The sequence below is a fragment of the Hemitrygon akajei genome, chromosome 8, assembly GCF_048418815.1.
Source record: "Hemitrygon akajei chromosome 8, sHemAka1.3, whole genome shotgun sequence".
Classification (NCBI taxonomy): Eukaryota; Metazoa; Chordata; class Chondrichthyes; order Myliobatiformes; family Dasyatidae; genus Hemitrygon; species Hemitrygon akajei.
Window position 1 is genome coordinate 177066259 of NC_133131.1, and position 26975 is coordinate 177093233.

The 26975-nt window shown below is 58.4% G+C and overlaps 1 protein-coding gene across 1 annotated transcript in view; it reads right to left on the bottom strand.

Annotated features, from left to right (window-relative positions):
• LOC140732479 (tonsoku-like protein) overlaps positions 1-26975 on the bottom strand; it is a 288594-nt gene that overhangs the window by 28643 nt on the left and 232976 nt on the right. Inside the window, exon 17 of the mRNA XM_073055190.1 lies at positions 20031-20196. Coding sequence (XP_072911291.1) covers positions 20031-20196 — 166 coding nt within the window. The remainder of the gene's footprint in view (positions 1-20030; positions 20197-26975) is intronic.

The window sequence follows — 26975 nt, forward strand, 5'->3', positions numbered from 1 at the left end:
GGGTCTACAGTGAGGGTGAGGAGTGAGTGATGGGGTAGAGCCCGTGGTCGGGTCTACAGTGAGGGTGAGGAGTGAGGGATGAGGTAGAGCCCGTGGTCGGGTCTACAGTGAAGGTGAGGAGTGAGGGATGAGGGAGAGCCTGTGGTTGGGTCTACAGTGAGGGTGAGGAGTGAGGGATGAGGTAGAGCCCGTGGTCGGGTGAGGGTGAGGAGTGAGGGATGAGGTAGAGCCCATGGTTGGGTCTACAGTGAGGGTGAGGAGTGAGGGATGAGGTAGAGCCCGTGGTCGGGTCTACAGTGAGGGTGAGGAGTGAGGGATGAGGTAGAGCCTGTGGTTGGGTCTACAGTGAGTATGAGGAGTGAGGGATGGGGTAGATCCCGTGAATAGGTCTACAGTGAGGGTGAAGAGTGAGGGATGGGGTAGAGCCTGTGGTCGGGTCTACAGTGAGGGTGAGGAGTGAGGGATGAGGTAGAGCCCGTGGTCGGGTCTACAGTGAGGGTGAGGAGTGAGGGATGAGGTAGAGCCCGTGGTCGGGTCTACAGTGAGGGTGAGGAGTGAGGGATGAGATAGAGCCCGTGGTCGGGTCTACAGTGAGGGTGAGGAGTGAGGGATGGGGTAGAGCCCGTGGTCGGGTCTACAGTGAGGGTGAGTAGTGAGGGTGAGGAGTGAGGGATGAGGTAGAGCCCGTGGTCGGGTCTACAGTGAGGTTGAGGAGGGAGGGATGAGGTAGAGCCCGTGGTCGGGTGAGGGTGAGGAGTGAGGGATGAGGTAGAGCCCATGGTTGGGTCTACAGTGAGGGTGAGGAGTGAGGGATGAGTTAGAGCCCGTGGTCGGGTCTACAGTGAGGGTGAGGAGTGAGCGATTAGGTAGAGCCCGTTGTCGGGTCTACAGTGAGGGTGAGGAGTGAGGGATGAGGTAGAGCCTGTGGTTGGGTCTACAGTGAGTATGAGGAGTGAGGGATGAGGTAGAGCCCGTGGTCGGGTCTACAGTGAGGGTGAGGAGTGAGGGATGAGGTAGAGCCCGTGGTCGGGTCTACAGTGAGGGTGAGGAGTGAGGGATGAGGTAGAGCCCGTGGTCGTGTCTACAGTGAGGGTGAGGAGTGAGGGATGAGGTAGAGCCCGTGGTCGGGTCTACAGTGAGGGTGAGGAGGGAGGGATGAGGTAGAGCCTGTGGTTGGGTCTACAGTGAGGATGAGGAGTGAGGGATGAGGTAGAGCCCGTGGTCGGGTCTACAGTGAGGGTGAGGAGTGAGGGATGGGGTACAGCCCGTGGTCGGGTCTACAGTGAGGATGAGTAGTGAGGGATGGGGTAGAGCCCGTGAATAGGTCTACAGTGAGGATGAGGAGTGAGGGATGGGGTAGAGCCCGTGAATAGGTCTACAGTGAGGATGAGGAGTGAGGGATGGGGTAGAGCCCGTGAATGGGTCTACAGTGAGGATGAGGAGTGAGGGATGAGGTAGAGCCCATAGTCGGGTCTACAGTGAGGATGAGGAGTGAGGGATGGGGTAGAGCCCATGAATAGGTCTACAGTGAGGGTGAGGAGTGAGGGATGAGGTAGAGCCCGTGGTCGGGTCTACAGTGAGGGTGAGGAGTGAGGGATGGGGTACAGCCCGTGGTCGGGTCTACAGTGAGGATGAGTAGTGAGGGATGGGGTAGAGCCCGTGAATAGGTCTACAGTGAGGATGAGGAGTGAGGGATGGGGTAGAGCCCGTGAATAGGTCTACAGTGAGGATGAGTAGTGAGGGATGGGGTAGAGCCCGTGGTCGGGTCTACAGTGAGGATGAGGAGTGAGGGATGGGGTAGAGCCCGTGAATAGGTCTACAGTGAGGGTGAGGAGTGAATGATGGGGTAGAGCCCATGGTCGGGTCTACAGTGAGGATGAGGAGTGAGGGATGAGGTAGAGCCCGTGGTCGGGTCTACAGTGAGGGCGAGGAGTGAGGGATGGGGTGAAGAGTGAGGGATGACGTAGAGCCCGTGGATGGGTCTACAGTGAGGGTGAGGAGTGAGTGATGGGGTAGAGCCCGTGGTCGGGTCTACAGTGAAGGTGAGGAGTGAGGGATGAGGGAGAGCCTGTGGTTGGGTCTACAGTGAGGGTGAGGAGTGAGGGATGAGGTAGAGCCCGTGGTCGGGTGAGGGTGAGGAGTGAGGGATGAGGTAGAGCCCATGGTTGGGTCTACAGTGAGGGTGAGGAGTGAGGGATGAGGTAGAGCCCGTGGTCGGGTCTACAGTGAGGGTGAGGAGTGAGGGATGAGGTAGAGCCTGTGGTGGGGTCTACAGTGAGTATGAGGAGTGAGGGATGGGGTAGATCCCGTGAATAGGTCTACAGTGAGGGTGAAGAGTGAGGGATTGGGTAGAGCCTGTGGTCGGGTCTACAGTGAGGGTGAGGAGTGAGGGATGAGGTAGAGCCCGTGGTCGGGTCTACAGTGAGGGTGAGGAGTGAGGGATGAGGTAGAGCCCGTGGTTGGGTCTACAGTGAGGGTGAGGAGTGTGGGATGAGGTAGAGCCCGTGGTCGGGTCTACAGTGAGGGTGAGGAGTGAGGGATGAGATAGAGCCCGTGGTCGGGTCTACAGTGAGGGTGAGGAGTGAGGGATGGGGTAGAGCCCGTGGTCGGGTCTACAGTGAGGATGAGGAGTGAGGGATGAGGTAGAGCCCGTGGTCGGGTCTACAGTGAGGTTGAGGAGGGAGGGATGAGGTAGAGCCCGTGGTCGGGTGAGGGTGAGGAGTGAGGGATGAGGTAGAGCCCATGGTTGGGTCTACAGTGAGGGTGAGGAGTGAGGGATGGGGTAGAGCCCGTGGTCGGGTCTACAGTGAGGGTGAGGAGTGAGCGATTAGGTAGAGCCCGTTGTCGGGTCTACAGTGAGGGTGAGGAGTGAGGGATGAGGTAGAGCCTGTGGTTGGGTCTACAGTGAGTATGAGGAGTGAGGGATGAGGTAGAGCCCGTGGTCGGGTCTACAGTGAGGGTGAGGAGTGAGGGATGAGGTAGAGCCCGTGGTCGGGTCTACAGTGAGGGTGAGGAGTGAGGGATGAGATAGAGCCCGTGGTCGGGTCTACAGTGAGGGTGAGGAGTGAGGGATGGGGTAGAGCCCGTGGTCGGGTCTACAGTGAGGATGAGGAGTGAGGGATGAGGTAGAGCCCGTGGTCGGGTCTACAGTGAGGGTGAGGAGTGAGGGATGAGGTAGAGCCCGTGGTCGGGTCTACAGTGAGGGCGAGGAGTGAGGGATGAGATAGAGCCCGTGGTCGGGTCTACAGTGAGGGTGAGGAGTGAGGGATGGGGTAGAGCCCGTGGTCGGGTCTACAGTGAGGATGAGTAGTGAGGGATGGGGTAGAGCCCGTGGTCGGGTCTACAGTGAGGATGAGGAGTGAGGGATGGGGTAGAGCCCGTGAATAGGTCTACAGTGAGGGTGAGGAGTGAATGATGGGGTAGAGCCCATGGTCGGGTCTACAGTGAGGATGAGGAGCGAGGGATGAGGTAGAGCCCGTGGTCGGGTCTACAGTGAGGGCGAGGAGTGAGGGATGGGGTGAAGAGTGAGGGATGACGTAGAGCCCGTGGATGGGTCTACAGTGAGGGTGAGGAGTGAGTGATGGGGTAGAGCCCGTGGTCGGGTCTACAGTGAGGGTGAGGAGTGAGGGATGAAGTAGAGCCCGTGGTCGGGTCTACAGTGAAGGTGAGGAGTGAGGGATGAGGGAGAGCCTGTGGTTGGGTCTACAGTGAGGGTGAGGAGTGAGGGATGAGGTAGAGCCCGTGGTCGGGTGAGGGTGAGGAGTGAGGGATGAGGTACAGCCCATGGTTGGGTCTACAGTGAGGGTGAGGAGTGAGGGATGAGGTAGAGCCCGTGGTCGGGTCTACAGTGAGGGTGAGGAGTGAGGGATGAGGTAGAGCCTGTGGTTGGGTCTACAGTGAGTATGAGGAGTGAGGGATGGGGTAGATCCCGTGAATAGGTCTACAGTGAGGGTGAAGAGTGAGAGATGGGGTAGAGCCTGTGGTCGGGTCTACAGTGAGGGTGAGGAGTGAGGGATGAGGTAGAGCCCGTGGTCGGGTCTACAGTGAGGGTGAGGAGTGAGGGATGAGGTAGAGCCCGTGGTCGGGTCTACAGTGAGGGTGAGGAGTGAGGGATGAGATAGAGCCCGTGGTCGGGTCTACAGTGAGGGTGAGGAGTGAGGGATGGGGTAGAGCCCGTGGTCGGGTCTACAGTGAGGGTGAGTAGTGAGGGTGAGGAGTGAGGGATGAGGTAGAGCCCGTGGTCGGGTCTACAGTGAGGTTGAGGAGGGAGGGATGAGGTAGAGCCCGTGGTCGGGTGAGGGTGAGGAGTGAGGGATGAGGTAGAGCCCATGGTTGGGTCTACAGTGAGGGTGAGGAGTGAGGGATGAGTTAGAGCCCGTGGTCGGGTCTACAGTGAGGGTGAGGAGTGAGCGATTAGGTAGAGCCCGTTGTCGGGTCTACAGTGAGGGTGAGGAGTGAGGGATGAGGTAGAGCCTGTGGTTGGGTCTACAGTGAGTATGAGGAGTGAGGGATGAGGTAGAGCCCGTGGTCGGGTCTACAGTGAGGGTGAGGAGTGAGGGATGAGGTAGAGCCCGTGGTCGGGTCTACAGTGAGGGTGAGGAGTGAGGGATGAGGTAGAGCCCGTGGTCGGGTCTACAGTGAGGGTGAGGAGTGAGGGATGAGGTAGAGCCCGTGGTCGGGTCTACAGTGAGGGTGAGGAGTGAGGGATGAGGTAGAGCCTGTGGTTGGGTCTACAGTGAGGATGAGGAGTGAGGGATGGGGTAGAGCCCGTGAATAGGTCTACAGTGAGGGTGAAGAGTGAGGGATGGGGTAGAGCCTGTGGTCGGGTCTACAGTGAGGGTGAGGAGTGAGGGATGAGGTAGAGCCCGTGGTCGGGTCTACAGTGAGGGTGAGGAGTGAGGGATGGGGTAGAGCCCGTGAATAGATCTACAGTGAGGGTGAGGAGTGAGGGATGGGGTAGAGCCCGTGAATAGGTCTACAGTGAGGGTGAAGAGTGAGGGATGGGGTAGAGCCTGTGATCGGGTCTACAGTGAGGGTGAGGAGTGAGGGATGAGGTAGAGCCCGTGGTCGGGTCTACAGTGAGGGTGAAGAGTGAGGGATGAGGTAGAGCCTGTGGTTGGGTCTACAGTGAGGACGAGGAGTGAGGGATGGCGTAGAGCCTGTGAATAGGTCTACAGTGAGGGTGAGGAGTGAGGGATGGGGTAGAGCCTGTGAATAGGTCTACAGTGAGGGTGAGGAGTGAGGGATGGGGTAGAGCCCGTGGTCTGGTCTACAGTGAGGGTGAGGAGTGAGGGATGGGGTAGAGCCCGTGGTCGGGTCTACAGTGAGGGTGAGGAGTGAGGGATGAGGTAGAGCCCGTGGTCGGGTCTACAGTGAGGGTGAGGAGTGAGGGATGGGGTAGAGCCCGTGAATAGGTCTACAGTGAGGGTGAGGAGTGAGGGATGGGGTAGAGCCTGTGAATAGGTCTACAGTGAGGGTGAGGAGTGAGGGATGGGGTAGAGCCTGTGAATAGGTCTACAGTGAGGGTGAGGAGTGAGGGATGGGGTAGAGCCCGTGGTCGGGTCTACAGTGAGGGTGAGGAGTGAGGGATGAGGTAGAGCCCGTGGTCGGGTCTACAGTGAGGGTGAGGAGTGAGGGATGGGGTAGAGCCCGTGGTCTGGTCTACAGTGAGGGTGAGGAGTGAGGGATGGGGTAGAGCCCGTGGTCGGGTCTACAGTGAGGGTGAGGAGTGAGGGATGAGGTAGAGCCCGTGGTCGGGTCTACAGTGAGGGTGAGGAGTGAGGGATGGGGTAGAGCCCGTGAATAGGTCTACAGTGAGGGTGAGGAGTGAGGGATGGGGTAGAGCCCGCGAATAGGTCTACAGTGAGGGTGAAGAGTGAGGGATGGGGTAGAGCCTGTGGTCGGGTCTACAGTGAGGGTGAGGAGTGAGGGATGAGGTAGTGCCCGTGAATAGGTCTACAGTGAGGGTGAGGAGTGAGGGATGAGGTAGAGCCTGTGGTCGGGTCTACAGTGAGGGTGAGGAGTGAGGGATGAGGTAGAGCCTGTGGTCGGATCTACAGTGAGGGTGAGGAGTGAGGGATGAGGTAGAGCCTGTGGTTGGGTCTACAGTGAGGGTGAGGAGTGAGGGATGAGGTAGACCCGTGGTCGGGTGAGGGTGAGGAGTGAGGGATGAGGTAGAGACAATGGTTGGGTCTACAGTGAGGGTGAGGAGTGAGGGATGAGTTAGAGCCCGTGGTCGGGTCTACAGTGAGGGTGAGGAGTGAGCGATTAGGTAGAGCCCGTTGTCGGGTCTACAGTGAGGGTGAGGAGTGAGGGATGGGGTAGATCCCGTGGATGGGTCTACAGTGAGGGTGAGGAGTGAAGGATGGGGTAGATCCCGTGGTCGGGTCTACAGTGAGGGTGAGGAGTGAGGGATGGGGTAGAGCCCGTGGTCGGGTCTACAGTGAGGATGAGGAGTGAGCGATTAGGTAGAGCGCGTTGTCGGGTCTACAGTGAGGGTGAGGAGTGAGGGATGAGGTAGAGCCTGTGGTTGGGTCTACAGTGAGTATGAGGAGTGAGGGATGAGGTAGAGCCCGTGGTCGGGTCTACAGTGAGGGTGAGGAGTGAGGGATGAGGTAGAGCCCGTGGTCGGGTCTACAGTGAGGGTGAGGAGTGAGGGATGAGATAGAGCCCGTGGTCGGGTCTACAGTGAGGGTGAGGAGTGAGGGATGGGGTAGAGCCCGTGGTCGGGTCTACAGTGAGGATGAGGAGTGAGGGATGAGGTAGAGCCCGTGGTCGGGTCTACAGTGAGGGTGAGGAGTGAGGGATGAGGTAGAGCCCGTGGTCGGGTCTACAGTGAGGGCGAGGAGTGAGGGATGAGATAGAGCCCGTGGTCGGGTCTACAGTGAGGGTGAGGAGTGAGGGATGGGGTAGAGCCCGTGGTCGGGTCTACAGTGAGGATGAGTAGTGAGGGATGGGGTAGAGCCCGTGGTCGGGTCTACAGTGAGGATGAGGAGTGAGGGATGGGGTAGAGCCCATGGTCGGGTCTACAGTGAGGATGAGGAGCGAGGGATGAGGTAGAGCCCGTGGTCGGGTCTACAGTGAGGGCGAGGAGTGAGGGATGGGGTGAAGATTGAGGGATGACGTAGAGCCCGTGGATGGGTCTACAGTGAGGGTGAGGAGTGAGTGATGGGGTAGAGCCCGTGGTCGGGTCTACAGTGAGGGTGAGGAGTGAGGGATGAGGTAGAGCCCGTGGTCGGGTCTACAGTGAAGGTGAGGAGTGAGGGATGAGGGAGAGCCTGTGGTTGGGTCTACAGTGAGGGTGAGGAGTGAGGGATGAGGTAGAGCCCGTGGTCGGGTGAGGGTGAGGAGTGAGGGATGAGGTAGAGCCCATGGTTGGGTCTACAGTGAGGGTGAGGAGTGAGGGATGAGGTAGAGCCCGTGGTCGGGTCTACAGTGAGGGTGAGGAGTGAGGGATGAGGTAGAGCCTGTGGTTGGGTCTACAGTGAGTATGAGGAGTGAGGGATGGGGTAGATCCCGTGAATAGGTCTACAGTGAGGGTGAAGAGTGAGGGATGGGGTAGAGCCTGTGGTCGGGTCTACAGTGAGGGTGAGGAGTGAGGGATGAGGTAGAGCCCGTGGTCGGGTCTACAGTGAGGGTGAGGAGTGAGGGATGAGGTAGAGCCCGTGGTCGGGTCTACAGTGAGGGTGAGGAGTGAGGGATGAGATAGAGCCCGTGGTCGGGTCTACAGTGAGGGTGAGGAGTGAGGGATGGGGTAGAGCCCGTGGTCGGGTCTACAGTGAGGGTGAGTAGTGAGGGTGAGGAGTGAGGGATGAGGTAGAGCCCGTGGTCGGGTCTACAGTGAGGTTGAGGAGGGAGGGATGAGGTAGAGCCCGTGGTCGGGTGAGGGTGAGGAGTGAGGGATGAGGTAGAGCCCATGGTTGGGTCTACAGTGTGGGTGAGGAGTGAGGGATGAGTTAGAGCCCGTGGTCGGGTCTACAGTGAGGGTGAGGAGTGAGCGATTAGGTAGAGCCCGTTGTCGGGTCTACAGTGAGGGTGAGGAGTGAGGGATGAGGTAGAGCCTGTGGTTGGGTCTACAGTGAGTATGAGGAGTGAGGGATGAGGTAGAGCCCGTGGTCGGGTCTACAGTGAGGGTGAGGAGTGAGGGATGAGGTAGAGCCCGTGGTCGGGTCTACAGTGAGGGTGAGGAGTGAGGGATGAGGTAGAGCCCGTGGTCGTGTCTACAGTGAGGGTGAGGAGTGAGGGATGAGGTAGAGCCCGTGGTCGGGTCTACAGTGAGGGTGAGGAGTGAGGGATGAGGTAGAGCCTGTGGTTGGGTCTACAGTGAGGATGAGGAGTGAGGGATGGGGTAGAGCCCGTGAATAGGTCTACAGTGAGGGTGAAGAGTGAGGGATGGGGTAGAGCCTGTGGTCGGGTCTACAGTGAGGGTGAGGAGTGAGGGATGAGGTAGAGCCCGTGGTCGGGTCTACAGTGAGGGTGAGGAGTGAGGGATGGGGTAGAGCCCGCGAATAGATCTACAGTGAGGGTGAGGAGTGAGGGATGGGGTAGCGCCCGTGAATAGGTCTACAGTGAGGGTGAAGAGTGAGGGATGGGGTGGAGCCTGTGGTCGGGTCTACAGTGAGGGTGAGGAGTGAGGGATGAGGTAGAGCCCGTGGTCGGGTCTACAGTGAGGGTGAAGAGTGAGGGATGAGGTAGAGCCTGTGGTTGGGTCTACAGTGAGGACGAGGAGTGAGGGATGGCGTAGAGCCCGTGAATAGGTCTACAGTGAGGGTGAAGAGTGAGGGATGGGGTAGAGCCTGTGGTCGGGTCTACAGTGAGGGTGAGGAGTGAGGGATGAGGTAGAGCCCGTGGTCGGGTCTACAGTGAGGGTGAGGAGTGTGGGATGGGGTAGAGCCCGTGAATAGGTCTACAGTGAGGGTGAGGAGTGAGGGATGGGGTAGAGCCCGTGAATAGGTCTACAGTGAGGGTGAAGAGTGAAGGATGGGGTAGAGCCTGTGGTCGGGTCTACAGTGAGGGTGAGGAGTGAGGGATGAGGTAGTGCCCGTGAATAGGTCTACAGTGAGGGTGAGGAGTGAGGGATGAGGTAGAGCCTGTGGTCGGGTCTACAGTGAGGGTGAGGAGTGAGGGATGAGGTAGAGCCTGTGGTCGGATCTACAGTGAGGGTGAGGAGTGAGGGATGAGGTAGAGCCTGTGGTTGGGTCTACAGTGAGGGTGAGGAGTGAGGGATGAGGTAGAGCCCGTGGTCGGGCGAGGGTGAGGAGTGAGGGATGAGGTAGAGCCCATGGTTGGGTCTACAGTGAGGGTGAGGAGTGAGGGATGAGTTAGAGCCCGTGGTCGGGTCTACAGTGAGGGTGAGGAGTGAGCGATTAGGTAGAGCCCGTTGTCGGGTCTACAGTGAGGGTGAGGAGTGAGGGATGGGGTAGATCCCGTGGATGGGTCTACAGTGAGGGTGAGGAGTGAGGGATGGGGTAGATCCCGTGGTCGGGTCTACAGTGAGGGTGAGGAGTGAGGGATGGGGTAGAGCCCGTGGTCGGGTCTACAGTGAGGATGAGGAGTGAGGGATGAGGTAGAGCCCGTGGTCGGGTCTACAGTGAGGGTGAGGAGTGAGGGATGAGGTAGAGACCGTGGTCGGGTCTACAGTGAGGGTGAGGAGTGAGGGATGAGGTAGAGCCCGTGGTCGGGTCTACAGTGAGGGTGAGGAGTGAGGGATGAGATAGAGCCCGTGGTCGGGTCTACAGTGAGGGTGAGGAGTGAGGGATGGGGTAGAGCCCGTGGTCGGGTCTACAGTGAGGATGAGGAGTGAGGGATGAGGTAGAGCCCGTGGTCGGGTCTACAGTGAGGGTGAGGAGTGAGGGATGAGGTAGAGCCCGTGAATAGGTCTACAGTGAGGGTGAAGAGTGAGGGATGGGGTAGAGCCTGTGGTCGGGTCTACAGTGAGGGTGAGGAGTGAGGGATGAGGTAGAGCCCGTGGTCGGGTCTACAGTGAGGGTGAGGAGTGAGGGATGGGGTAGAGCCCGTGGACGGGTCTACAGTGAGGGTGAGGAGTGAGGGATGGGGTAGAGCCCGTGAATAGGTCTACAGTGAGGGATGGGGTAGAGCCTGTGGTCGGGTCTACAGTGAGGGTGAGGAGTGAGGGATGAGGTAGTGCCCGTGAATAGGTCTACAGTGAGGGTGAGGAGTGAGGGATGAGGTAGAGCCTGTGGTCGGGTCTACAGTGAGGGTGAGGAGTGAGGAATGAGGTAGAGCCTGTGGTTGGGTCTACAGTGAGGGTGAGGAGTGAGGGATGAGGTAGAGCCCGTGGTCGGGTCTACAGTGAGGGTGAGGAGTGAGGGATGAGGTAGAGCCTGTGGTTGGGTCTACAGTGAGGGTGAGGAGTGAGGGATGGGGTAGAGCCCATGAATAGGTCTACAGTGAGGGTGAAGAGTGAGGGATGGGGTAGAGCCTGTGGTCGGGTCTACAGTGAGGGTGAGGAGTGAGGGATGAGGTAGTGCCCGTGAATAGGTCTACAGTGAGGGTGAGGAGTGAGGGATGAGGTAGAGCCCGTGGTCGGGTCTACAGTGAGGGTGAGGAGTGAGGGATGAGGTAGAGCCCGTGGTCGGGTCTACAGTGAGGGTGTGGAGTGAGGGATGAGATAGAGCCCGTGGTCGGGTCTACAGTGAGGGTGAGGAGTGAGGGATGGGTAGAGCCCGTGAATAGGTCTACAGTGAGGGTGAGGTGTGAATGATGGGGTAGAGCCCATGGTCGGGTCTACAGCGAGGATGAGGAGCGAGGGATGAGGTAGAGCCCGTGGTCGGGTCTACAGTGAGGGCGAGGAGTGAGGGATGGGGTGAAGAGTGAGGGATGACGTAGAGCCCGTGGATGGGTCTACAGTGAGGGTGAGGAGTGAGTGATGGGGTAGAGCCCGTGGTCGGGTCTACAGTGAGGGTGAGGAGTGAGGGATGAGGTAGAGCCCGTGGTCGGGTCTACAGTGAAGGTGAGGAGTGAGGGATGAGGGAGAGCCTGTGGTTGGGTCTACAGTGAGGGTGAGGAGTGAGGGATGAGGTAGAGCCCGTGGTCGGGTGAGGGTGAGGAGTGAGGGATGAGGTAGAGCCCATGGTTGGGTCTACAGTGAGGGTGAGGAGTGAGGGATGAGGTAGAGCCCGTGGTCGGGTCTACAGTGAGGGTGAGGAGTGAGGTATGAGGTAGAGCCTGTGGTTGGGTCTACAGTGAGTATGAGGAGTGAGGGATGGGGTAGATCCCGTGAATAGGTCTACAGTGAGGGTGAAGAGTGAGGGATGGGGTAGAGCCTGTGGTCGGGTCTACAGTGAGGGTGAGGAGTGAGGGATGAGGTAGAGCCCGTGGTCGGGTCTACAGTGAGGGTGAGGAGTGAGGGATGAGGTAGAGCCCGTGGTCGGGTCTACAGTGAGGGTGAGGAGTGAGTGATGAGATAGAGCCCGTGGTCGGGTCTACAGTGAGGGTGAGGAGTGAGGGATGGGGTAGAGCCCGTGGTCGGGTCTACAGTGAGGATGAGGAGTGAGGGATGAGGTAGAGCCCGTGGTCGGGTCTACAGTGAGGTTGAGGAGGGAGGGATGAGGTAGAGCCCGTGGTCGGGTGAGGGTGAGGAGTGAGGGATGAGGTAGAGCCCATGGTTGGGTCTACAGTGAGGGTGAGGAGTGAGGGATGAGTTAGAGCCCGTGGTCGGGTCTACAGTGAGGGTGAGGAGTGAGCGATTAGGTAGAGCCCGTTGTCGGGTCTACAGTGAGGGTGAGGAGTGAGGGATGAGGTAGAGCCTGTGGTTGGGTCTACAGTGAGTATGAGGAGTGAGGGATGAGGTAGAGCCCGTGGTCGGGTCTACAGTGAGGGTGAGGAGTGAGGGATGAGGTAGAGCCCGTGGTCGGGTCTACAGTGAGGGTGAGGAGTGAGGGATGAGGTAGAGCCCGTGGTCGGGTCTACAGTGAGGGTGAGGAGTGAGGGATGAGGTAGAGCCCGTGGTCGGGTCTACAGTGAGGGTGAGGAGTGAGGGATGAGGTAGAGCCCGTGGTCGGGTCTACAGTGAGGGTGAGGAGTGAGGGATGGGGTAGAGCCCGTGAATAGGTCTACAGTGAGGGTGAAGAGTGAGGGATGGGGTAGAGCCTGTGGTCGGGTCTACAGTGAGGGTGAGGAGTGAGGGATGAGGTAGAGCCCGTGGTCGGGTCTACAGTGAGGGTGAGGAGTGAGGGATGGGGTAGAGCCCGTGAATAGATCTACAGTGAGGGTGAGGAGTGAGGGATGGGGTAGAGCCCGTGAATAGGTCTACAGTGAGGGTGAAGAGTGAGGGATGGGGTAGAGCCTGTGGTCGGGTCTACAGTGAGGGTGAGGAGTGAGGGATGAGGTAGAGCCCGTGGTCGGGTCTACAGTGAGGGTGAAGAGTGAGGGATGAGGTAGAGCCTGTGGTTGGGTCTACAGTGAGGACGAGGAGTGAGGGATGGGGTAGAGCCCGTGAATAGGTCTACAGTGAGGGTGAAGAGTGAGGGATGGGGTAGAGCCTGTGGTCGGGTCTACAGTGAGGGTGAGGAGTGAGGGATGAGGTAGAGCCCGTGGTCGGGTCTACAGTGAGGGTGAGGAGTGAGGGATGGGGTAGAGCCCGTGAATAGGTCTACAGTGAGGGTGAGGAGTGAGGGATGGGGTAGAGCCCGTGAATAGGTCTACAGTGAGGGTGAAGAGTGAGGGATGGGGTAGAGCCTGTGGTCGGGTCTACAGTGAGGGTGAGGAGTGAGGGATGAGGTAGTGCCCGTGAATAGGTCTACAGTGAGGGTGAGGAGTGAGGGATGAGGTAGAGCCTGTGGTCGGGTCTACAGTGAGGGTGAGGAGTGAGGGATGAGGTAGAGCCTGTGGTCGGATCTACAGTGAGGGTGAGGAGTGAGGGATGAGGTGGAGCCTGTGGTTGGGTCTACAGTGAGGGTGAGGAGTGAGGGATGAGGTAGAGCCCGTGGTCGGGTGAGGGTGAGGAGTGAGGGATGAGGTAGAGCCCATGGTTGGGTCTACAGTGAGGGTGAGGAGTGAGGGATGAGTTAGAGCCCGTGGTCGGGTCTACAGTGAGGGTGAGGAGTGAGCGATTAGGTAGAGCCCGTTGTCGGGTCTACAGTGAGGGTGAGGAGTGAGGGATGGGGTAGATCCCGTGGATGGGTCTACAGTGAGGGTGAGGAGTGAGGGATGGGGTAGATCCCGTGGTCGGGTCTACAGTGAGGGTGAGGAGTGAGGGATGGGGTAGAGCCCGTGGTCGGGTCTACAGTGAGGATGAGGAGTGAGGGATGAGGTAGAGCCCGTGGTCGGTTCTACAGTGAGGGTGAGGAGTGAGGGATGAGGTAGAGCCCGTGGTCGGGTCTACAGTGAGGGTGAGGAGTGAGGGATGAGGTAGAGCCCGTGGTCGGGTCTACAGTGAGGGTGAGGAGTGAGGGATGAGATAGAGCCCGTGGTCGGGTCTACAGTGAGGGTGAGGAGTGAGGGATGGGGTAGAGCCCGTGGTCGGGTCTACAGTGAGGATGAGGAGTGAGGGATGAGGTAGAGCCCGTGGTCGGGTCTACAGTGAGGGTGAGGAGTGAGGGATGAGGTAGAGCCCGTGGTCGGGTCTACAGTGAGGGTGAGGAGTGAGGGATGAGGTAGAGCCTGTGGTTGGGTCTACAGTGAGGATGAGGAGTGAGGGATGGGGTAGAGCCCGTGAATAGGTCTACAGTGAGGGTGAAGAGTGAGGGATGGGGTAGAGCCTGTGGTCGGGTCTACAGTGAGGGTGAGGAGTGAGGGATGAGGTAGAGCCCGTGGTCGGGTCTACAGTGAGGGTGTGGAGTGAGGGATGAGATAGAGCCCGTGGTCGGGTCTACAGTGAGGGTGAGGAGTGAGGGATGGGTAGAGCCCGTGAATAGGTCTACAGTGAGGGTGAGGTGTGAATGATGGGGTAGAGCCCATGGTCGGGTCTACAGCGAGGATGAGGAGCGAGGGATGAGGTAGAGCCCGTGGTCGGGTCTACAGTGAGGGCGAGGAGTGAGGGATGGGGTGAAGAGTGAGGGATGACGTAGAGCCCGTGGATGGGTCTACAGTGAGGGTGAGGAGTGAGTGATGGGGTAGAGCCCGTGGTCGGGTCTACAGTGAGGGTGAGGAGTGAGGGATGAGGTAGAGCCCGTGGTCGGGTCTACAGTGAAGGTGAGGAGTGAGGGATGAGGGAGAGCCTGTGGTTGGGTCTACAGTGAGGGTGAGGAGTGAGGGATGAGGTAGAGCCCGTGGTCGGGTGAGGGTGAGGAGTGAGGGATGAGGTAGAGCCCATGGTTGGGTCTACAGTGAGGGTGAGGAGTGAGGGATGAGGTAGAGCCCGTGGTCGGGTCTACAGTGAGGGTGAGGAGTGAGGTATGAGGTAGAGCCTGTGGTTGGGTCTACAGTGAGTATGAGGAGTGAGGGATGGGGTAGATCCCGTGAATAGGTCTACAGTGAGGGTGAAGAGTGAGGGATGGGGTAGAGCCTGTGGTCGGGTCTACAGTGAGGGTGAGGAGTGAGGGATGAGGTAGAGCCCGTGGTCGGGTCTACAGTGAGGGTGAGGAGTGAGGGATGAGGTAGAGCCCGTGGTCGGGTCTACAGTGAGGGTGAGGAGTGAGTGATGAGATAGAGCCCGTGGTCGGGTCTACAGTGAGGGTGAGGAGTGAGGGATGGGGTAGAGCCCGTGGTCGGGTCTACAGTGAGGATGAGGAGTGAGGGATGAGGTAGAGCCCGTGGTCGGGTCTACAGTGAGGTTGAGGAGGGAGGGATGAGGTAGAGCCCGTGGTCGGGTGAGGGTGAGGAGTGAGGGATGAGGTAGAGCCCATGGTTGGGTCTACAGTGAGGGTGAGGAGTGAGGGATGAGTTAGAGCCCGTGGTCGGGTCTACAGTGAGGGTGAGGAGTGAGCGATTAGGTAGAGCCCGTTGTCGGGTCTACAGTGAGGGTGAGGAGTGAGGGATGAGGTAGAGCCTGTGGTTGGGTCTACAGTGAGTATGAGGAGTGAGGGATGAGGTAGAGCCCGTGGTCGGGTCTACAGTGAGGGTGAGGAGTGAGGGATGAGGTAGAGCCCGTGGTCGGGTCTACAGTGAGGGTGAGGAGTGAGGGATGAGGTAGAGCCCGTGGTCGGGTCTACAGTGAGGGTGAGGAGTGAGGGATGAGGTAGAGCCCGTGGTCGGGTCTACAGTGAGGGTGAGGAGTGAGGGATGAGGTAGAGCCCGTGGTCGGGTCTACAGTGAGGGTGAGGAGTGAGGGATGGGGTAGAGCCCGTGAATAGGTCTACAGTGAGGGTGAAGAGTGAGGGATGGGGTAGAGCCTGTGGTCGGGTCTACAGTGAGGGTGAGGAGTGAGGGATGAGGTAGAGCCCGTGGTCGGGTCTACAGTGAGGGTGAGGAGTGAGGGATGGGGTAGAGCCCGTGAATAGATCTACAGTGAGGGTGAGGAGTGAGGGATGGGGTAGAGCCCGTGAATAGGTCTACAGTGAGGGTGAAGAGTGAGGGATGGGGTAGAGCCTGTGGTCGGGTCTACAGTGAGGGTGAGGAGTGAGGGATGAGGTAGAGCCCGTGGTCGGGTCTACAGTGAGGGTGAAGAGTGAGGGATGAGGTAGAGCCTGTGGTTGGGTCTACAGTGAGGACGAGGAGTGAGGGATGGGGTAGAGCCCGTGAATAGGTCTACAGTGAGGGTGAAGAGTGAGGGATGGGGTAGAGCCTGTGGTCGGGTCTACAGTGAGGGTGAGGAGTGAGGGATGAGGTAGAGCCCGTGGTCGGGTCTACAGTGAGGGTGAGGAGTGAGGGATGGGGTAGAGCCCGTGAATAGGTCTACAGTGAGGGTGAGGAGTGAGGGATGGGGTAGAGCCCGTGAATAGGTCTACAGTGAGGGTGAAGAGTGAGGGATGGGGTAGAGCCTGTGGTCGGGTCTACAGTGAGGGTGAGGAGTGAGGGATGAGGTAGTGCCCGTGAATAGGTCTACAGTGAGGGTGAGGAGTGAGGGATGAGGTAGAGCCTGTGGTCGGGTCTACAGTGAGGGTGAGGAGTGAGGGATGAGGTAGAGCCTGTGGTCGGATCTACAGTGAGGGTGAGGAGTGAGGGATGAGGTGGAGCCTGTGGTTGGGTCTACAGTGAGGGTGAGGAGTGAGGGATGAGGTAGAGCCCGTGGTCGGGTGAGGGTGAGGAGTGAGGGATGAGGTAGAGCCCATGGTTGGGTCTACAGTGAGGGTGAGGAGTGAGGGATGAGTTAGAGCCCGTGGTCGGGTCTACAGTGAGGGTGAGGAGTGAGCGATTAGGTAGAGCCCGTTGTCGGGTCTACAGTGAGGGTGAGGAGTGAGGGATGGGGTAGATCCCGTGGATGGGTCTACAGTGAGGGTGAGGAGTGAGGGATGGGGTAGATCCCGTGGTCGGGTCTACAGTGAGGGTGAGGAGTGAGGGATGGGGTAGAGCCCGTGGTCGGGTCTACAGTGAGGATGAGGAGTGAGGGATGAGGTAGAGCCCGTGGTCGGGTCTACAGTGAGGGTGAGGAGTGAGGGATGAGGTAGAGCCCGTGGTCGGGTCTACAGTGAGGGTGAGGAGTGAGGGATGAGGTAGAGCCCGTGGTCGGGTCTACAGTGAGGGTGAGGAGTGAGGGATGAGATAGAGCCCGTGGTCGGGTCTACAGTGAGGGTGAGGAGTGAGGGATGGGGTAGAGCCCGTGGTCGGGTCTACAGTGAGGATGAGGAGTGAGGGATGAGGTAGAGCCCGTGGTCGGGTCTACAGTGAGGGTGAGGAGTGAGGGATGAGGTAGAGCCCGTGGTCGGGTCTACAGTGAGGGTGAGGAGTGAGGGATGAGGTAGAGCCTGTGGTTGGGTCTACAGTGAGGATGAGGAGTGAGGGATGGGGTAGAGCCCGTGAATAGGTCTACAGTGAGGGTGAAGAGTGAGGGATGGGGTAGAGCCTGTGGTCGGGTCTACAGTGAGGGTGAGGAGTGAGGGATGAGGTAGAGCCCGTGGTCGGGTCTACAGTGAGGGTGAGGAGTGAGGGATGGGGTAGAGCACGTGAATAGACCTACAGTGAGGGTGAGGGGTGAGGGATGGGGTAGAGCCCGTGAATAGGTCTACAGTGAGGGATGGGGTAGAGCCTGTGGTCGGGTCTACAGTGAGGGTGAGGAGTGAGGGATGATGTAGTGCCCGTGAATAGGTCTACAGTGAGGGTGAGGAGTGAGGGATGAGGTAGAGCCTGTGGTCGGGTCTACAGTGAGGGTGAGGAGTGAGGGATGAGGTAGAGCCTGTGGTCGGATCTACAGTGCGGGTGAGGAGTGAGGGATGAGGTAGAGCCTGTGGTTGGGTCTACAGTGAGGGTGAGGAGTGAGGGATGAGGTAGAGCCCGTGGTCGGGTCTAAAGTGAGGGTGAGGAGTGAGGGATGAGGTAGAGCCTGTGGTTGGGTCTACAGTGAGGGTGAGGAGTGAGGGATGGGGTAGAGCCCATGAATAGGTCTACAGTGAGGGTGAAGAGTGAGGGATGGGGTAGAGCCTGTGGTCGGGTCTACAGTGAGGGTGAGGAGTGAGGGATGAGGTAGTGCCCGTGAATAGGTCTACAGTGAGGGTGAGGAGTGAGGGATGAGGTAGAGCCCGTGGTCGGGTCTACAGTGAGGGTGAGGAGTGAGGGATGAGGTAGAGCCCGTGGTCGGGTCTACAGTGAGGGTGTGGAGTGAGGGATGAGATAGAGCCCGTGGTCGGGTCTACAGTGAGGGTGAGGAGTGAGGGATGGGGTAGAGCCCGTGGTCGGGTCTACAGTGAGGATGAGGAGTGAGGGATGGGATAGAGCCCGTGAATAGGTCTACAGTGAGGGTGAGGAGTGAGGGATGGGCTAGAGCCTGTGGTCGGGTCTACAGTGAGGGTGAGGAGTGAAGGATGAGGTAGTGCCCGTGAATAGGTCTACAGTGAGGGTGAGGAGTGAGGGATGATGTAGAGCCCGTGGTCGGGTCTACAGTGAGGGTGAGGAGTGAGGGATGAGGTAGAGCCCGTGGTCGGGTCTACAGTGAGGGTGAGGAGTGAGGGATGAGGTAGAGCCCGTGGATGGGTCTACAGTGAGGGTGAGGAGTGAGGGATGAGGTAGAGCCCGTGGTCGGGTCTACAGTGAGGGTGAGGAGTGAGGGATGAGGTAGAGCCCGTGGTCGTGTCTACAGTGAGGGTGAGGGATGAGGTAGAGCCCGTGGTCGGGTCTACAGTGAGGGTGAGGAGTGAGGGATGAGGTAGAGCCTGTGGTCAGGTCTACAGTGAGGATGAGGAGTGAGGGATGGGATAGAGCCCGTGGTCGGGTCTACAGTGAGGGTGAGGAGTGAGGGATGGGGTAGAGCCCGTGGTCGGGTCTACAGTGAGAGTGAGTAGTGGGGGTGAGGAGTGAGGGATGAGGTAGAGCCCGTGGATGGGTCTACAGTGAGGATGAGGAGTGAGGGATGGGGTAGAGCCCGTGGTCGGGTCTACAGTGAGGGTGAGTAGTGAGGGTGAGGAGTGAGGGATGAGGTAGAGCCCGTGGTCGGGTCTACAGTGAGGGTGAGGAGTAAGGGATGAGGTAGAGCCCGTGGTCGGGTGAGGGTGAGGAGTGAGGGATGAGGTAGAGCCTGTGGATGGGTCTACAGTGAGGATGAGGAGTGAGGGATGAGGTAGAGCCTGTGGTCGGGTCTACAGTGAGGGTGAGGAGTGAGGGATGGGGTAGAGCCCATGGTCGGGTGAGGGATGAGGTAGAGCCCGTGAATGGGTCTACAGTGAGGGTGAGGAGTGAGGGATGAGGTAGAGCCCGTGGTCGGGTCTACAGTGAGGGTGAGGAGTGAGGGATGGGGTAGAGCCCGTGGATGGGTCTACAGTGAGGATGAGGAGTGAGGGATGAGGTACAGCCCGTGGTCGGGTGAGGGTGAGGAGTGAGGGATGAGGTAGAGCCTGTGGTCGGGTCTATAGTGAGGGTGAGGAGTGAGGGATGAGGTAGAGCCCGTGGTCGGGTCTACAGTGAGGGTGAGGAGTGAGGGATGGGGTAGAGTCCATGGTCGGGTCTACAGTGAGGGTGAGGAGTGAGGGATGAGGTAGACCCCGTGGTCGGGTGAGGGTGAGGAGTGAGGGATGAGGTAGAGCCCGTGGTCGGGTCTACAGTGAGGGTGAGGAGTGAGGGATGAGGTAGAGCCCGTGAATGGGTCTACAGTGAGGGTGAGGAGTGAGGGATGAGGTAGAGCCTGTGGTCGGGTCTACAGTGAGGGTGAGGAGTGAGGGATGAGGTAGTGCCCGTGAATAGGTCTACAGTGAGGGTGAGGAGTGATGGATGAGGTAGAGCCTGTGGTCGGGTCTACAGTGAGGGTGAGGAGTGAGGGATGAGATAGAGCCCATGGTCGGGTGAGGGTGAGGAGTGAGGTGGTCACATCAGGTGTAGACAACGGCTGCCTGGAGGGGGATGAGAGAACTGGACCCAGTGAGGGGCATAAGGAGGACTTTTTTGAGGCTGAGATGGCCGACTTCCTCAACCCCAGCACCGAGTCACAGCCCGTCTCTCTCTGGAGGAGATCCGACAGTTCGTGCGGGATTACTGAAAGAAACCTTTCGAGGCCCCGTTGGCCACTGATCGCTGGTCGGGTCTGGGAGGGGTCGTCCAGTCGATCCACATGATCCTCCAAAAGAAGGAGAGGGGAGCTGAGGTGACCCGTAAGGATCGGTGTCAGTTCAAGAGGCTCCTGGAGACGGGTCACAGGGAGAGGGCAGGAGAGGGTCACAGGGAGACTGGTTACAGGGAGAGGGCAGGAGAGGGTCACAGGGAGAGGGCAGGAGAGGGTCACAGGGAGAGGGCAGGAGAGGGTCACAGAGAGAAGGCAGGAGAGGGTCACAGGGAGAATGCAGGAGAGCGTCACAGGGAGAGGGCAGGAGAGGGTCACAGAGAGAGGGCAGGAGAGGGTCACAAGGAGAGCTCCGTGCCTTCGTCCAGGGGCTCTCTCTGAGTAAGGCTGAGCGCTGTGACCCGTGTTAAATTGATCGGCTTGAGAAGGAGCCGGTTGACCTGAAGTCCCGGCTGCAGCCACTGGATGGGGGGGGGGGGGATCTTACCCTTGAGAGCCCCGTTGAGCCCCGTGTCCTGCAGGGAGCGGGCGGTGAGACTGCAGCCCTGGAGTCTGAGTGTGCTGAGAACGGGGCAGGCGGTGATCAGCGAAGCCAGCGGCTGTGAGCTGCTTTCACCCAGGGGGTTGAGGCTCAGGTCCAACTCCTGCAGATTCTGGAACAGATGGAAAGGAGAAATACGTCAGTGAGCTCACCAGTAAGGGTGGCAAAGTGCCCATCGTGCCTAGCGAGCGCCATGAACCAGGGTTCAATTCTCGCTGCTGTCTGCAAGGAGTTCTCCCCATGATGCTCCGGGTGTTCCAGTTAAAATTGCAAAGGCGTACCGGTTGGGATTAGCAAGTCATGGGCACGCTATGTTGGCGTCGGGCTGCCCCCAGCAGATCCTCCAACTGTGTTGGCCGTTGACACATTTTACTGCGTGTTTGAATGCTCACGTGACAAATACTCTGAAGCAAACTTCGAAACTGAAGTCTCACCCCACCATGGACCATCCCAAGCCCGGCTGGGAAAGGAGGAGGGCTGCACATGGGGGTGGGGTAGCAACTCCATCCTGTAAAAAGCCAGAGTTACAGAAACACCAACTGAACCTCCCAAGGTTTCAATGAGATCCCCACGCATTCTTCTAAACTCCAGAGAGTTCAGACCCAGAGCCGGCAAACGTTCCTTGTATGTTATCCCCTTCATTCCCGGATTCACCATTGCTAACCCTTACGTCCCAGTAGGGGTGATGGGCTTCGCTGATCTACACCTAGGTTTAACATAAAAGAATGGCCCAGGGCAGAGGACTCTGGTGAGCTGGTATTGGCGACCTGTGCCCCAAGAGGGGAGATGAGCTTAAGAAAATAAATCTAATGTCTGCAGACATTGTGGAGTTGTGGAGAGCGAGGATGTTTGTGAAAAGATTGAGCTGGATATAGACTGGTGGTAAACTTGGGCAGAGAAGTGGCAGGTGCAGTTTGACCTGAACAAGTGTAGATGTTGAAAGTCAAATGTAAGAAGGCACAGTAAATGGAGGAACTCTTCAATGTATTGAGTTACAGAGGGATTGCAGAGTGCCAGTGAACCCTGAATGTGGCAGCACTGATAGACTGGGTGGTAAAGAAGTCATATTGAGTTTTAACACACAGGAAATGCCGGAGGAACTCAGCAGGTCAGGCAGCATCAATGGGAATGAGTGAGCAGCCGACATTTCTGGCTGAGACCCGATACCAGGATTGGAAAGGAAGGGGGGAGATGCCAGATGCCAAAATAAGAAGGTGGTGATAGGAGAAGCCAAGTGGTGGGTGGGGAAGGGGAGGTGATAGGCAGGAAAGGTAATCCTGACCAGTCCAATCCTGATGAAGGGTCTTCGCCTGAAGCACGGACTGTTTATTCATTTCCATAGATGCTGCCTGAGCTGCTGAGCGCTTCCTGCTTTGTGTGCGCCTCCTGCTTTGTGTGCGCTTCCTGCTTTGTGTGCGCCTCCTGCTTTGTGTGCGCCTCCTGCTTTGTGTGCGTCTCCTGCTTTGTGTGCGCCTCCTGCTTTGTGTGTGCCTCCTGCTTTGTGTGCGCCTCCTGCTTTGTGTGCGCCTCCTGCTTTGTGTGCGCCTCCTGCTTTGTGTGCGCCTCCTGCCTTGTGTGCGCTTCCTGCTTTGTGTGTGCCTCCTGCTTTGTGTGCGCTTCCTGCTTTGTGTGTGCCTCCAGCATCTCCTATGTTTATGCATTCCTCAATACTGGAATAACATTGTAATTTGTCCTCTACTGTGTCTTGTTTATTAATTATTGTACTGCCCTGCACTGTTTTGTGCACTTTATGTAGTCTTGTGTAGGTCTGTAGTCTTGTGCAGTTTTTATGTTGTTTTACATTATCTAGTGTAGCTTTGTGCTGTCTCACATAGTCTAGTGTAGTTTAGTGTTGTTTCATGTAGCACCAGGGTCCTGGAGGAACGTTGTTTCGTTTTTACTGTGTACTGTACCAGCAGTTCATGGTCAAAATGACAATAAAAGCAACTTGAACTTGATTACTGTAGTTTAAATTTTGGTCAGGCCACACAGAGTATTGCGCAGCACATGCCCCCTAACCTCGGTGAACCACATCTTTGCTGGATCTATCATAACCTTCACATCCTTAATCTTAACATAATTTTCTAAGACTAAAAGTCAGTTTTTGCAACTGATGTTTAAGATGTATGGCTGGGAGGGGAAGTGGTGACGGGAGAGGGGTGTGGAGTATCGAGGGGGGGTGGAAGCTACATAAAGGAAGGTTCCTGCCCGCGGGCCGGTGATTGAAGAAACGGCGAGGAAGAGGCAAGAAGGGAGGTTTAAAAATTTGTTTAAAAAGGATGTATGGCTGGAAGGTGGTCAATTCAAGCTATGAAGCTGTGAGCTTTCAGTATCCCTCACAACCAATAGGACATGGTTTGTTTCCTGACTGGGTGGCAGTGCATCTCTACCAAAGGCGCTCCTTCCCTCCGCTGGCCTGCAGGTTACCCTTGAGCAAGGTGTAGCACCCTCACCCCGACCAGGGTCACGTGAAGCCATTGGAGCAGGTGGTGGACGGTCATATGGGAGCTGGTGCACATCACAAGTCCTGGTTATGCGACCACTGACGCCAGGCAGACAGTCTCTGAAGAGTATCGATAATGGCTGGGGGTCACCCGTCTTGTAAAGACACTGCCCAGAAGAAGGCAATGGCAAACCACTTCTGCGGAAAGATTTGCCAAGAACAATCAAGGTCATGAGACCATGATCACCCACATAATACAACATGGCACATAATGATGATGTCATCCGACACAGCACATGATGATGATGTCATCCGACACAGCACATGATGATGACCTTTGCTGACCTTAGCAATAAACTGCAGGAAGTTTTTATACCTCTTATTGTAATTTATAGTTTAAAAATTATTATGTATTGCAATGTACTGCTACTGCAAAACAACAAATTTCACGACATACAGTACAGTGAAAAAGTCTTAGGCACATTTATATAGCGAGGATGCCTAAGCCTTGTGCACAGTTCTGTGTCTGGAGCAGAGAGCCAGTCTGTCAATCTGACAGGGTGTTGGGAATAGCGATGATGGATGAATTCCTCTGTCTCAGGGACGATTACACAGTTTTATAGTACTGAAGTAGTATTGGTAGCTTTCTAATTAGTCCTGTATTTCAGTTAAATACATAATTTGTTACTCAGTTGACACTTTTGTAACTATTTCCATTAGTTAATGGGTCAGCAGTGTAATTGGGCCAAAATGTTCTGGCCCGATCTGTCCCAATTAGCCAGGATCCACGATATAGTCTTTGAAGAGCAGCCACTGTTGCTTTGATCAGGATCCTGACAGGACCCAGATCACCCTATCTTACTGAACAAAACTTGATCTAAATCAGCCCGACCCCCATGGCTTCAAACACACTGATCTAAACTGTACTCCATCAGTTCTTCACTGTGGGTCAGTGTACGCCAGCAGGGTCTTGTCTCCCGTCCTACAACCTGGGGTTCAGTATCCTCCCCTGTGTCCTGTCCCACCTCTTACATCCTGAGGTTCAGCGTTGCCCTCCCCAGCCCCAGGTCCCCCTCCTACATCCCGGGATTCAGTGTCCTCCCGGTTCCCGTCTCCCCTCCTACATCCCGGGATTCAGTGTCCTCCCGGTTCCCGTCTCCCCTCCTACATCCCGGGGTTCAGTGTCCTCCCGGTTCCCGTCTCCCCTCCTACATCCCGGGATTCAGTGTCCTCCCGGTTCCCGTCTCCCCTCCTACATCCCGGGATTCAGTGTCCTCCCGGTTCCCGTCTCCCCTCCTACATCCCGGGGTTCAGTGTCCTCCCGGTTCCCGTCTCCCCTCCTACATCCCGGGGTTCAGTGTCCTCCCGGTTCCCGTCTCCCCTCCTACATCCCGGGGTTCAGTGTCCTCCCGGTTCCCGTCTCCCCTCCTACATCCCGGGGTTCAGTGTCCTCCCGGTTCCCGTCTCCCCTCCTACATCCCGGGGTTCAGTGTCCTCCCGGTTCCCGTCTCCCCTCCTACATCCCGGGGTTCAGTGTCCTCCCGGTTCCCGTCTCCCCTCCTACATCCCGGGGTTCAGTGTCCTCCCGGTTCCCGTCTCCCCTCCTACATCCCGGGGTTCAGTGTCCTCCCGGTTCCCGTCTCCCCTCCTACATCCCGGGGTTCAGTGTCCTCCCGGTTCCCGTCTCCCCTCCTACATCCCGGGGTTCAGTGTCCTCCCGGTTCCCGTCTCCCCTCCTACATCCCGGGGTTCAGTGTCCTCCCGGTTCCCGTCTCCCCTCCTACATCCCGGGGTTCAGTGTCCTCCCGGTTCCCGTCTCCCCTCCTACATCCCGGGGTTCAGTGTCCTCCCGGTTCCCGTCTCCCCTCCTACATCCCGGGGTTCAGTGTCCTCCCGGTTCCCGTCTCCCCTCCTACATCCCGGGGTTCAGTGTCCTCCCGGTTCCCGTCTCCCCTCCTACATCCCGGGGTTCAGTGTCCTCCCGGTTCCCGTCTCCCCTCCTACATCCCGGGGTTCAGTGTCCTCCCGGTTCCCGTCTCCCCTCCTACATCCCGGGGTTCAGTGTCCTCCCGGTTCCCGTCTCCCCTCCTACATCCCGGGGTTCAGTGTCCTCCCGGTTCCCGTCTCCCCTCCTACATCCCGGGATTCAGTGTCCTCCCGGTTCCCGTCTCCCCTCCTACATCCCGGGATTCAGTGTCCTCCCGGTTCCCGTCTCCCCTCCTACATCCCGGGATTCAGTGTCCTCCCGGTTCCCGTCTCCCCTCCTACATCCCGGGATTCAGTGTCCTCCCGGTTCCCGTCTCCCCTCCTACATCCCGGGATTCAGTGTCCTCCCGGTTCCCGTCTCCCCTCCTACATCCCGGGATTCAGTGTCCTCCCGGTTCCCGTCTCCCCTCCTACATCCCGGGATTCAGTGTCCTCCCGGTTCCCGTCTCCCCTCCTACATCCCGGGATTCAGTGTCCTCCCGGTTCCCGTCTCCCCTCCTACATCCCGGGATTCAGTGTCCTCCCGGTTCCCGTCTCCCCTCCTACATCCCGGGATTCAGTGTCCTCCCGGTTCCCGTCTCCCCTCCTACATCCCGGGATTCAGTGTCCTCCCGGTTCCCGTCTCCCCTCCTACATCCCGGGATTCAGTGTCCTCCCGGTTCCCGTCTCCCCTCCTACATCCCGGGATTCAGTGTCCTCCCGGTTCCCGTCTCCCCTCCTACATCCCGGGATTCAGTGTCCTCCCGGTTCCCGTCTCCCCTCCTACATCCCGGGATTCAGTGTCCTCCCGGTTCCCGTCTCCCCTCCTACATCCCGGGATTCAGTGTCCTCCCGGTTCCCGTCTCCCCTCCTACATCCCGGGATTCAGTGTCCTCCCGGTTCCCGTCTCCCCTCCTACATCCCGGGATTCAGTGTCCTCCCGGTTCCCGTCTCCCCTCCTACATCCCGGGATTCAGTGTCCTCCCGGTTCCCGTCTCCCCTCCTACATCCCGGGATTCAGTGTCCTCCCGGTTCCCGTCTCCCCTCCTACATCCCGGGATTCAGTGTCCTCCCGGTTCCCGTCTCCCCTCCTACATCCCGGGATTCAGTGTCCTCCCGGTTCCCGTCTCCCCTCCTACATCCCGGGATTCAGTGTCCTCCCGGTTCCCGTCTCCCCTCCTACACCCCGGGATTCAGTGTCCTCCCGGTTCCCGTCTCCCCTCCTACATCCCGGGGTTTAGTGTCCTCCCCTGGGTCCCATCTCCCCTCCTACATCCCGGGATTCAGTGTCCTCCCCTGGGTCCCATCTCCCCTCCTACCCCCGAGTTTCAGTGTCCTCCCCTGGGTCCCATCTCCCCTCCTACCCCCGAGATTCAGTGTCCTCCCCTGGGTCCCATCTCCCCTCCTACCCCCGAGGATCAGTGTCCTCCCCTGGGTCCCATCTCCCCTCCTACCCCCGAGTTTCAGTGTCCTCCCCTGGGTCCCATCTCCCCTCCTACCCCCGAGGTTCAGTGTCCTCCCCTGGGTCCCATCTCCCCTCCTACCCCCGAGGTTCAGTGTCCTCCCCTGGGTCCCATCTCCCCTCCTACCCCCGAGGTTCAGTGTCCTCCCCTGGGTCCCATCTCCCCTCCTACCCCCGAGTTTCAGTGTCCTCCCCTGGGTCCCATCTCCCCTCCTACCCCCGAGATTCAGTGTCCTCCCCTGGGTCCCATCTCCCCTCCTACCCCCGAGGATCAGTGTCCTCCCCTGGGTCCCATCTCCCCTCCTACCCTCCAAAGTTCAATGTCCTCCCCTGGGTCCCATCTCCCCTCCTATCCTCCAAAGTTCAATGTCCTTCCCTGGGTCCCATCTCCCCTCCTACCCCCCAGGTTCAGTGTCCTCCCCTGGGTCCCATCTCCCCTCCTACCCCCGAGGATCAGTGTCCTCCCCTGGGTCCCATCTCCCCTCCTACCCCCCAGGTTCAGTGTCCTCCCCTGGGTCCCATCTCCCCTCCTACCCTCCAAAGTTCAATGTCCTCCCCTGGCTCCCATCTCCCCTCCTAACCCCCAGGTTCAGTGTCCTCCCCTGGGTCCCATCTCCCCTCCTACCCCCGAGGATCAATGTCCTCCCCTGGGTCCCATCTCCCCTCCTACCCCCCAGGTTCAGTGTCCTCCCCTGGGTCCCATCTCCCCTCCTACACCTGAGGATCAGTGTCCTCCCCTGGGTCCCATCTCCCCTCCTACCCCCGAGGTTCAGTGTCCTCCCCTGGGTCCCATCTCCCCTCCTACCCCCGAGGTTCAGTGTCCTCCCCTGGGTCACATCTCCCCTCCAACCCCCGAGGATCAGTGTCCTCCCCTGGGTCCCATCTCCCCTCCTACCCCCGAGATTCAGTGTCCTCCCCTGGGTCCCATCTCCCCTCCTACCCCCGAGTTTCAGTGTCCTCCCCTGGGTCCCATCTCCCCTCCTACCCCCGAGATTCAGTGTCCTCCCCTGGGTCCCATCTC